The sequence below is a fragment of the Hyperolius riggenbachi genome, chromosome 3 (genome assembly GCF_040937935.1).
Source record: "Hyperolius riggenbachi isolate aHypRig1 chromosome 3, aHypRig1.pri, whole genome shotgun sequence".
Taxonomy (NCBI): Eukaryota; Metazoa; Chordata; class Amphibia; order Anura; family Hyperoliidae; genus Hyperolius; species Hyperolius riggenbachi.
In genome coordinates, this window is record NC_090648.1 from 9,943,146 (window position 1) to 9,955,356 (window position 12,211).

General features: G+C 48.1%; 1 protein-coding gene across 1 annotated transcript in view; it reads left to right on the forward strand.

The window, feature by feature from the left end:
• Positions 1-12,211, forward strand: part of LOC137561314 (ficolin-1-A-like) — a 174,896-nt gene that overhangs the window by 61,621 nt on the left and 101,064 nt on the right. The window contains exons 3-4 of the mRNA XM_068272592.1: positions 9,072-9,201; positions 9,287-9,421. Coding sequence (XP_068128693.1) covers positions 9,072-9,201; positions 9,287-9,421 — 265 coding nt within the window. The remainder of the gene's footprint in view (positions 1-9,071; positions 9,202-9,286; positions 9,422-12,211) is intronic.

Sequence of the window (12,211 nt, forward strand, 5' to 3'; positions counted from 1 at the left end):
AAATAACCCAAAGCTTGAAGAATGCCGTTGCCTGCAAGGTTCACCTCACCACTGACACCTGGACGAGTGCGTTCGGCCAGGGTCGATACATCTCCCTTACCGCGCACTGGGTGAACCTTGTGGAGCCTGGCAGCGATTCCTCACCTGCTACGGCGCGGGTGTTGCCCACGCCGCAAACAGCTGCACCGCCGTCCCTCCCACTGGATAACAACAGCAGCACCTACCTCTCTGACTCCTTCTCCTCCAACGCATCTCAAATCTGTACCTCATCCGGAAACGCTAACCCAGCAGCAGTAGGATCGTGGAAGCAGTGCAGCACAGCTGTTGGCATGCGTCAGCAAGCGTTGCTGAAGCTGATCTGCCTTGGGAATAAGCAGCACACAGAGGAGGAAATTTGGAAGGGAATAAAGGAACAGACGGATTTGTGGCTGGCACCGCTGGACCTGAAACCGGGCATGGTTGTGTGTGATAATGGGAGTAATCTCATTCGCGCTTTAAGTTTGGCTAAGCTGACACACATCCCTTGCCTGGCGCACGTGATGAACCTAGTAGTTCAGCGGTTCCTGAGGAAATACCCAGGCGTTGCTGATCTTCTGTTGAAGGTGCGTCGAGTGGCCAAACATTGTAGGAATTCCAGTACTGCTTCGGGGGCACTCGCTAAGATGCAGGAGCGCTTCAATCTCCCCCACCATCGCTTGCTGTGTGATGTCCCTACGCGCTGGAATTCTACGCTGCACATGCTAGCCCGCTTTTGTGAGCAGAAGAGTGCAGTGGTCCAGTACATGACGGTGCAGTACCGAGGCGCATTCGGACAGCTGCCAAGCTTCTGTGGATCTGATTGGGCCAACATGTTGGACCTCTGCCAAGTCCTCCAAAATTTTGAGCAATCCACGTTGCTTGTGAGCAGTGACAACTCTTCAGTCAGCATTACCATACCACTGCTGTGTTTACTGAAGAGGTCAATGTTGAAAATCAAGGAAACAGCTGTCATGATGCAACTGGGGGAATCTGAAGGAGAAAACGATCAGCGTGATGGTACCAACATCAGGCCATCCGCCTCAGGGAACGCTGGCCCCAGCAGCTATGACGAAGAAGAGGAGGAGGAACAGCTGGAGTTGGAGCAGGAATTTCATGCCACCACTGACGAGGGCCAGAGCGGTGCACGTTGGACTTCCACAATTCAGCGCTAATGGTCAGCAGAAGCAGACCAGGAGGAAGGTGACGACTATGATGCATCACAACAACTATCACAACGCTCAAAAGAGGATGATGAGGATTCTGGTAGGACTCTGGCACACATGGCTCAATTCATGCTAGACTGCATTGAACGTGACCCACGCATTGTGCGCATTCTGGACAACACCAATTACTGGGTTTATACCCTTCTGGAGCCACGGTACAAACACAATGTTCCAAAACTGCTTGAAGAAAGAGTCAGACAGGTCAAAATGGAAGAATACCAGCAGGCCCTTGTGGAGACTTTAGAGAGGAGATTGACATCCTCCCCCTCCTCTAGCCAGTTGTACGCCGACAGACTGACTTCCGCAAACCCAGGACGACCAGGAGGGCAGCAAACAACACAAGCCGCAGCTAGTGCCCAGAAGGGAATGGTATCGGCAGTGTCCTTGGAGTGGGAAAATTTTCTGACACCCATGCAGCAGCAGCCCACTGAACAGCAAGCGTGCAGATCCACCTCCAACACCGATCGCCTGGAGAAGATGGTCAAGGACTACATGTCAGATGGCGTAGCTGTGTCTAACAATCCATCTGCACCCTTCAACTATTGGGTATCGAAGCTAGACACCTGTCACGAACTGGCAATGTACGCAATAGAGGTGCTGGCTTGCCCGGCAGCCAGCGTTATGTCGGAACGCTGTTTCAGTGCTGCCGGAGGCATCGTCACAGATCGGCGTATCCGCCTCTCCACAGAAAATGCAGACCGTCTGACTCAAATTAAAATGAATCAATCCTGGATTGGAAACGACTACGCAACACTCCAGGACCCCAACCAAGTAACATGACCAATGAACATCTGGGATGGTTTAGCGTTTCCGGTCCCTGTTTATTGAACCTCTCATCTGTATTACATTTATGACTGCATGGCGGCAAAAAGCATTGCTGCTATATCCGCACGCTTTTTGTCCTCATGCAAGGCCTGGGTTGTTGTGTCTCAAAAAGCATGGCCTTCTCCTCCTGCACCTGCTCCTGTTCCATCACGTGTGCTGCTGCTGCTGGGTTAGCGTTACCGGTCCCTGTTTATGGAACCTCTTCTCTTTATTACATTTATGACTGCATGGAGGTAAAAAGCATGCTATCCGCACGCTTCTTGTCCTCATGCAAGGCCTGGGTTGTTGTGTCTCAAAGCGTGGCCTTCTCCTCCTGCGCCTCCTCCTGTTCCATCACGTGTGCTGCTGCTGCTGCTGGGTTAGCGTTACCGGTCCCTGTTTATGGAACCTCTTCTCTTTATTTCATTTATGACTGCATGGCGGTAAAAAGCATGCTATCCGCACGCTTCTTGTCCTCATGCAAGGCCTGGGTTGTTGTGTCTTAAAAAGCGTGGCCTTCTCCTCCGGCGCCTCCTCCTGTTCCATCACGTGTGCTGCTGCTGCTGCTGGGTTAGCGTTACCGGTCCCTGTTTATGGAACCTCTTCTCTTTATTACATTTATGACTGCATGGCGGTAAAAAGCATGTTACCTGTGCAAAGAAACATGACATTTTCAGCATTTAAAAGACAGTTTTTCCTTTGAAACTTTACAATCAATTTTCTCAAAAACTATAAGCTCTTTTTCAAATATTTTTTCCCTCTTGTACCCACTCCCAAGGTGCACATACCCTGCTAATTTGGGGTATGTAGCATGTAAGGAAGCTTTACAAAGCACGAAAGTTCGGGTCCCCATTGACTTCCATTATGTTCGGAGTTCGGCGCGAACACCCGAACATCGCGGCGATGTTCGGCGAACGTTCTCGAACCCGAACATCTAGGTGTTCGCCCAACCCTACTGGTGACTCAGACTGGATACTGAGATTAGAATCCTACAGACCCCCATATGTATAAATGGTACATTCCCACACACAGCTCTGAGGATAGCTCTGCTGGTGACTCAGCCTGGATACTGAGATTAGAATCCTACAGATCCCCATATGTATAAATGGTACATTCCCACACACAGCTCTGAGGATAGCTCTGCTGCTGACTCAGCCTGAATACTGAGATTAGAATCCTACAGACCCCCATATGTATAAATGGTACATTCCCACACACAGCACTGAGGATAGCTCTGCTGCTGACTCAGCCTGGATACTGAGATTAGAATCCCACAGACCCCCATATGTATAAATGGTACATTCCAACACACAGCACTGAGGATAGTTCTGCTTCTGACTCAGCCTGGATACTGAGATTAGAATCCTATAGATCCCCATATGTATGAATGGTACATTCCCACACACAGCACTGAGGATAGCTCTGCTGGTGACTCAGCCTGGATACTGAGATTAGAATCCTGCAGACCCCCATATGTATAAATGGTACATTCCCACACACAGCACTGAGGATAGCTCTGCAGCTGACTCAGCATGGATACTGAGATTAGAATCCTACAGACCCCCATATGTATAAATGGTACATTCCCACACACAGCACTGAGGATAGCTCTGCTGCTGACTCAACCTGGATACTGAGATTAGAATCCTACAGATCCCCATATGTATAAATGGTACATTCCCACACACAGCTCTGAGGATAGCTCTGCTGGTGACTCAGCCTGGATACTGAGATTAGAATCCTACAGACCCCCATATGTATAAATGGTACATTCCCACACACAGCTCTGAGGATAGCTCTGCTGCTGACTCAGCCTGGATACTGAGATTAGAATCCTATAGATCCCCATATGTACTTTATAAATGGTACATTCCCACACACAGTTCTGAGGATAGCTCTGCTGCTGACTCAGCCTGGATACTGAGATTAGAATCCTACAGACCCCCATATGTATAAATGGTACATTCCCACACACAGCACTGAGGATAGCTCTGCTGCTGACTCAGCCTGGATACTGAGATTAGACTCCTACACATCCCCATATGTATAAATGGTACATTCCCACACACAGCACTGAGGATAGCTCTGCTACTGATGTCAGAATTCTAGCGGTTTTATTTATGCAGGAAAAGCTGTCATATGTGTGTTTTAAGTTGTAATGTTCTATGCAAAATTTCATTGTAAACTGTAAAGTAGGGTTACTTCTTTAATATATTGCTCTGTGACATCTCAGCATATTCCAGGCTGTAAAGCTTATAAGATTGTTTTAACTTGCAAGCTGGCAGAAAATGTATGTACTGGTTACAAGAAGCCAAAACATTCTTTGTTAATGTCAAGGTTAGACTGTGCAATATGTGTAAGGCAGAATGCTAGTTTAAAACTCACATTACTGCAGTAATTATATATGCACATTTTCTTAATTATTACACATATATATTATTAATCTAAATATTAATAATCAATACAGCCCTTCTAAAGAATGAAATAGTTATTGTTAAACCCTATATAATATAATGTAATACTTTGAAATACACTTAAAATGCTGGATTCTGCAGTAAAAGTTTCAAAATATATTAGCTGTTTTTCACAAAGTTGTTTAGACTATAATTGTTCTTTGGAATGTCAATAATAAGTTCCAAGGTTTTTGTATTGTCCTGTATTTAGGACAAATGATGCCACCTGGCGGTTTCATTGTCTTATAAAATTAATATTATAAATAGATTGTTATTTATGATGAGATAGTGACATCTGCCGGTTGAAGTCATTATATTTATTCATAAGAAAGGCAAATATATAGAACATGATTTTATATTATTAAGATTTAATATGCAATCACTTCTTATAATGATTAATTGTTTTAAGAAGAATTATATAATAAGCTTTATATTTAAATAAGTATATTAGAAGTCCTGTATGTTTTGTATGTGTAACGATCGGTGAAGCACAGAGAGGATCTGATTACCGGTGATCTGCAGTATCACTGGGAATACAGATGTATACCAGATTATAAGTGATCTGCAGTATCACCGATAATCCGATATACCAGCTAACCTCTGTTCACCTGAGTAGAGTGTAGTGTTTGGTGTAACAGTAACACTTCGAGGACTAGGCCTCAGTGCAGAGGGGAGTACTGCACGGATTCCTTCTGAAGACCTGGACTTTCCTAGATGGGAGGAGTCAGGCTGAGAGTAGGAAGGACTGTTCTGCAAGTGACACTCAGGAGGAAGTGTCACTAACAGGACGAGGAACCGCCTCCAATAGTAAGGTCGGTTCTCGAGGACGGACAAGCCAGGTCGTAAACACACGGACAGATAAAGTACAGATACAGTAGGCAGAGGCGGAGTCTAGGTACAGGCAGGGTTCGGCAACAGGTATCAGAAATATCGAGGTACAAGATCAGGAGGCAGAAACAGAGTCTAAGGACGAGCCGGGGTTCGGCAACAGAGTATCAGAAATATCGAGGTGCAAGATCAGGAGGCAGAAACAGAGTCAAGCAGGCAAAGGGTCATAACAGATAATCACAATCAAACTAGTACTTTAAGCTATCAACAGAATCTAGCTTAGTGTAGGATTACAGCTCCAGCTGGTCCCGGCACACTAACGGATCTGACTACAGGTCTGAGTGCTCCCACGTATGTGTTTGCAACGCCAGACAACCAGCAACTGAATAAGCAGCAGAATATATAGTTGCTGGACTCTGCTGCCCCGCCCGAACCATTCAGCCAATCATGAGTCCTGCAGGAATCAGCTGACCTTCCTGATCAGCTGACACTTCCTCTGCAGGTATAAAGGTCCTGAATTCAGGCCCGCGCGAGCATAGCTCTCCATCTGCCTAGGTGCACTCGCGCGTGTCACTCTGAATCTTGGTGGGCTATCAGTCCCAGCCACACCCAGCCACACCAGTACTGTCTTGCAATGTATCCAGTTCCAATGCGGATTCCGCCGCTCCCAATGTGGATTCCGCCGCTCTGCCTATGCGGCATGCGGCGGTTTTTCCGCGTTGTGACGCCATGCTGGATGCGGAAACAGCCGCCTCACCTTGAGAGACGGCGGCTTTTCCGCGTTTCTTCACAGTACCCCCCCCCCCCCCCCGAGGAGTGGACTCCGGACAACTCCTACCAGGTTTCTCGGGATGTAAGGCGTGAAACTCCCTCCTTAATTCGTCCGCATGCATGCGACTCCCCGGTACCCATTGTCTCTCCTCAATGCCATACCCTTTCCAATGTACGAGATATTGTACCGAGTTTTGTACAACGCGTGAATCTAAAATCTTTTCTACCTCGTACTCAGGCTGGTCATCCACCAACACAGGAGGAGGAGGAGTGGGACCCGCAGGGACACGTGGAAGGATCTTGCCCTATGCATGCTGGCGGGAAGATCAACGGTGTAAGTGACGTTGTTGATCCTTCTGGCTATCGGGAAAGGCCCGACAAACCTGGGCCCCAACTTGTCTGAGGGCTGTTTCAGGGCCAAGTGACGTGTGGATACCCAAACCAAGTCTCCTGGTTGGAATCTCCACTCCAAAGACCGTTTCTTGTCAGCTTGACACTTATGACTCAGAAACGCCTTTTCCAAACTGTCTCTCACCGTCCGCCAAATGTCTTTAAAAGACCTTTGCCAAGCCTCCAGAGCTGGAAACGGAGTGGAGGCCACTGGTAACGGTGAAAATTTGGGCAATCTTCCAGACACTACCTGGAACGGAGAAAATCCAGTGGAAGAACTTTTCAAATTGTTTTGTGCAAATTCTGCAAAGGGCGCCTCTGCAACTCTGCAACGTAGCATCTCAAAAACTGCTCTAATGACTGGTTGACCCTCTCCGTCTGACCGTTGGTCTGTGGGTGGTAGCCCGATGAAAACGACAGCTTCATGCCCATTTGATGACAGAATGCCCTCCAGAATTTAGATACGAATTGGACTCCCCGATCGGACACTATGTTTTCCGGAATGCCGTGCAGCCGGAACACGTGTTTGATAAACAAGTCGGCCAATTCCTGGGCCGAGGGGAGTCCTTTCAAGGGCACAAAATGGGCCATCTTGCTGAAGCAGTCGACTACCACCCAAATGACCGACATGCCCTCTGATCTGGGAAGCTCACCCACAAAATCCATGGACAAGTGGGTCCATGGTTCACTCGGGGTGGGTAAAGGCTGCAATGTCCCTACAGGTGCCAGCCGGGAGGGTTTGCTTTTAGCACATACCGCACAATCCTTAACAAATTCTTTGCAGTCGGCTGCACAGCACTGAGGATAGCTCTGCAGCTGACTCAGCCTGGATACTGAGATTAGAATCCTACAGACCCCATATGTATAAATGGTACATTCCCACACACAGCACTGAGGATAGCTCTGCTGCTGACTCAGCCTGGATACTGAGATTAGAATCCTACAGACCCCCATATGTATAAATGGTACATTCCCACACATAGCTCTGAGGATAGCTCTGCTGCTGACTCAACCTGGATACTGAGAATAGAATCCTACAGACCCCCATATGTATAAACGGTACATTCCCACACAGAGCAGGGACAAGGTCCTCCAGCACCCAAGGCTGAGACACCAAAGTGCGCCCCTCCATCCCTCCCACCCCAGCTGTCACACACTGATTGCTATTAGACTAAGAGGGCCACAGGGCCCACAAGCTCCTCAACACCTTAATATCTAGTTATCTGGCTTGCAGTCACTGCTATGTATCCCCATTTCTTATTTCTTCTTGCTTCATACACAATTAGGAATGACAGCTGAATGAATTGTGCGCCCCCTCCTACACTGCGCCCTGAGGCTGGAGCCTCTCCAGCCTATGCCTCGGCCCAGCCCTGTTCCCACACACAGCACTGAGGATAGCTCTGCTGCTGGCTCAGCCTGGATACTGAGATTAGAATCCTACAGATCTCCATATGTATAAATGATACATTCCCAAACACAGCACTGAGGATAGCTCTGCTGCTGACTCAGCCTGGATACTGAGATTAGAACCCTACAGACCCCCATATGTATAAATGGTACATTCCCACACACAGCACTGAGGATAGCTCTGCTGCTGACTCAGCCTGGATACTGAGATTAGAATCCTACAGATCCCCATATATATAAATGGTACATTCCCACACACATCACTGAGGATAGCTCTGCTGCTGACTCAGCCTGGATACTGAGATTAGAATCCTACAGACCCCCATATGTATAAATGGTACATTCCCACACACATCACTGAGGATAGCTCTGCTGCTGACTCAGCCTGGATACTGAGATTAGAATCCTACAGACCCCCATATGTATAAATGGTACATTCCCACACACAGCACTGAGGATAGCTCTGCTGCTGACTCAGCCTGGATACTGAGATTAGAATCCTACAGATCCCCTATATGTATAAATGGTACATTCCCACACACAGCACTGAGGATAGCTCTGCTGCTGACTCAGCCTGGATACTGAGATTAGAATCCTACAGATCCCCTATATGTATAAATGGCACATTCCCACACACAGCACTGAGGATAGCTCTGCTGCTGACTCAGCCTGGATACTGAGATTAGAATCCTACAGACCCCCATATGTATAAATGGTTACATTACCACACACAGCACTGAGGATAGCTCTGCTGCTGACTCAGCCTGGATACTGAGATTAGAATCCTACAGACTCCCATATGTATAAATGGTACATTCCCACACACAGCACTGAGGATAGCTCTGCCGCTGACTCAGCCTGGATACTGAGATTAGAATCCTTCAGACCCCCATATGTATAAATGGTACATTCCCACACACAGCTCTGAGGATAGCTCTGCTGCTGACTCAGCCTGGATACTGAGATTAGAATCCTACAGACCCCCATATGTATAAATGGTACATTCCCACACACAGCACTGAGGATAGCTCTGGGCTTCTGCATATGGCCACACATAGAGCACACACTGGTCCTGGGATTATCAGTGGTCAGAGTCTGTAGAGCACACCAGGGAGTGGCCACCTCCAATGACTTATCTCAGGAGAACTCAGCTGAAGACCTCTCTCCTCTCTCCCAGGTGTTCCAGAGACGTGCTGATGGCTCGGTGGACTTTAACCGAGACTGGGAAGACTACAAAAGAGGGTTTGGCAGCCAGCTGAGTGAGTTCTGGTTGGGTAATGAGAATATTCACCAACTCACAGCCACAGGTAAACCCCACATAGAGATAAACTTATTTTATGGTCAGAATTGCTTTTTTTCTCATTGGCACTTCAATCAATATTCTTCTCTCAGGTTCCTATCAGCTGCGGGTTGATCTGGAGGATTTTGACCATAACAGGACTTATGCCACATATAGTGAGTTTAAGCTGGCAAATGAGGGAAATCTTTACCGTCTGTGGTTCAGCAAATACACAGGAGGCACTGCAGGTAGATTATCCTCTTATATTTATCATACACAACTCCAACTTCCTGTGTTGTGTATAGACTGATTATGTTTAAAGGGAAGGTTCAGGGAGGGTGGGGAAAAAATAAAAATCAATTTCCACTTACCTGGGGCTTCCTCCAGCCCGTGGCAGGCAGGCGGTGCCCTAGCCAGCCGCTCCGCAGGCTCCCGGTGGTCTCCGGTGGCCGACCCGACCTGGCCAGGCCGGCTGCCAGGTTGGGCTCTTCTGCGCTCCAAGTCCTTGTACTTCTGCGTCCCACGCCGGCGCTCTGACGTCATCGGACGTCCGCCGGGCTGTACTGCGCATGCGCAGTAGTTCTGCGCATGTGCAGTACAGCCCGGGGGACGTCCGATGACGTCAGAGCGCCGGCGTGGGACGCAGAAGTACAAGGACTTGGAGCGCAGAAGAGCCCGACCTGGCAGCCGGCCTGGCCAGGTCGGGTCGGCCACCGGAGACCACCGGGAGCCTGCGGAGCGGCGGCGAGGGCACCTCCTGCCTGCCACGGGCTGGAGGAAGCCCCAGGTAAGTGGAAATTGATTTTTATTATTCCCCCACCCTCCCTGAACCTTCCCTTTAAGATACTGTTATACCAACTGTCCGTATATGGATTTTCCTTTAGTACAGAGTTTATGTCCCTTGCCTGTTAAATCCGTAGCTGTCAGAACATATTCTGGCATGTAGTCCGCAAGTTAAAGCATCATTGCCACACCGCTGACAGAGAGACACAACTGACAAAGACAGCCTCAATTCACTAAGCTTAACTCCTATCTTTAATAACTCTTCTGAGCTGTTTTACAGTTATCACAATTAGATCACCATGGTGATAACTGTAAAACAGCTCAGAAGAGTTATTAAAGACAGGAGTTAAGCTTAGTGAATTGAGGCAGTCTTTAACCCAATGCAGGTGTGTAACGTTTGGTGTCAGTAAGCACAGATTTTCTGTTTATTGGTGATCTGCAGTATCACCAATAATACAGATGCTATACCTGATTATATGGTGATCTGCAGAATCACCAATAATGCAAGTATAGCGTGACACGATACAATCGGATGCAAGAAGGTGCATGATGCAATAGAGTATCTCTATAGGGCACAGAGATACAACCTCCAGCAAGCTGGAACAGCAGACAACAATAATATACAGTGTAAATTCTCAAGTATGTGGAAAAGTCCACCACACCGTAATTCCTCAGAGGTGTGGTTACCTCTGAATGGAAAACCCGTGTGTGAGATCCTCCAAAGGATGGAGTGGAGGAGTCTCGGCCTCTAGCAGCAAGGGTTTGCTAGTGGCGGCTGTCTCAAAGAGGCAAGCCTCTGATAGAACCCTACTGTGGGAGACGTTCCACTGAAGGGAGAAAGGTCAGACAAAATGAGGTTCGGCAACAGATCAGGCGGCAGCAGTACAGAAACGTGAGAAAAGAGAATAGTCGTAAACCAAGCCAATAGTCGAGAACGGTACGGGCTGGCGAAGTACAGAATCAGGAAGCAGAAGAATAGTCAAGACAGGCACAGAATCATACACGATAAATCAAGACAGTATAATATGTGTATATATTGGCGATGAACCAGTATATGACGCAATATCAAATACAAGGCTGACTAGGTGTGACAAGAGCCGGGGTCCTGCCAGATTATCACACGGGAACTGACTAGGTCTGAGTGCTGACACAGGGTATCGCAAACACAGACGAAGTGTGACTGAGAAGCACTTCCTTATATACTGCTTGGGAGAGAAGTCTCCACCCCAAGCAGCAACCAATCAGAGCAGGAAAAAACGTCAGCTGACTTCTAGATCAGCTGACACACTTTCTAGGGGTATAAAGGCGTGCCTGGTGCGCGCGTACTCCCTAGAAGCAAGATGGCAGAGCCCTGATGTGCAGCACGCCGGTGAGTTTGGCGCAGTGCGCCTGGAGGATCTTGCGAGGCGGATGCCGCCAAATTTCCGCATTCCGCATTTGAAAGTCTGCATGCCGGAACGGATGCGACCATATTTCCGCAATCCATCCGGCGTCGTGGGATTTTCGTTACAAGGTGTTGCACATACAGTGTGATGAATAAACTCCACAGTGCGATAGGGGTGGGTAGAGACTGGGTGCTTACTGAGGATCAAACAATCTGGAATGAGATGGAGATAACCCTTTGATTATGACAGGAATAGTGCAACTCCATAAAATCTTACATTGCACAACATTATATTACTCACACATAACCTCAATGCAAATACAGTGCAACATATCACAGGTAACAGAAATCTGCATAACATGTGATCATCATGTCTGCCACATGCATTGTTCTAACAGTACTGCAATGAGTATCAGGGGATCTGTCCTGTGACAGCACCGCTCTTATCTCTTCCTCCAGCATATGAGAGATCAGGGGAGCTGTCCTGTGACAGCACCGCTCTTATCTCTTCCTCCAGCATATGAGAGATCAGGGGAGCTGTCCTGTGACTGCACCGCTCTTATCTCTTCCTCCAGCATATGGGAGATCAGGGGAGCTGTCCTGTAACTGCACCGCTCCCATCTCTTCCTCCTGCATATGAGAGATCAGGGGAGCTGTCCTGTGACTGCACCGCTCCCATCTATTCCTCTAGCATATGAGAGATCAGGGGAGCTGTCCTGTGACTGCACCGCTCCCATCTCTTCCTCCTGCATATGAAAGATCAGGGGAGCTGTCCTGTGACTGCACCGCTCCCATCTCTTCCTCCTGCATATGAAAGATCAGGGGAGCTGTCCTGTGACTGCACCGCTCCCATCTCTTCCTCCTGCATATG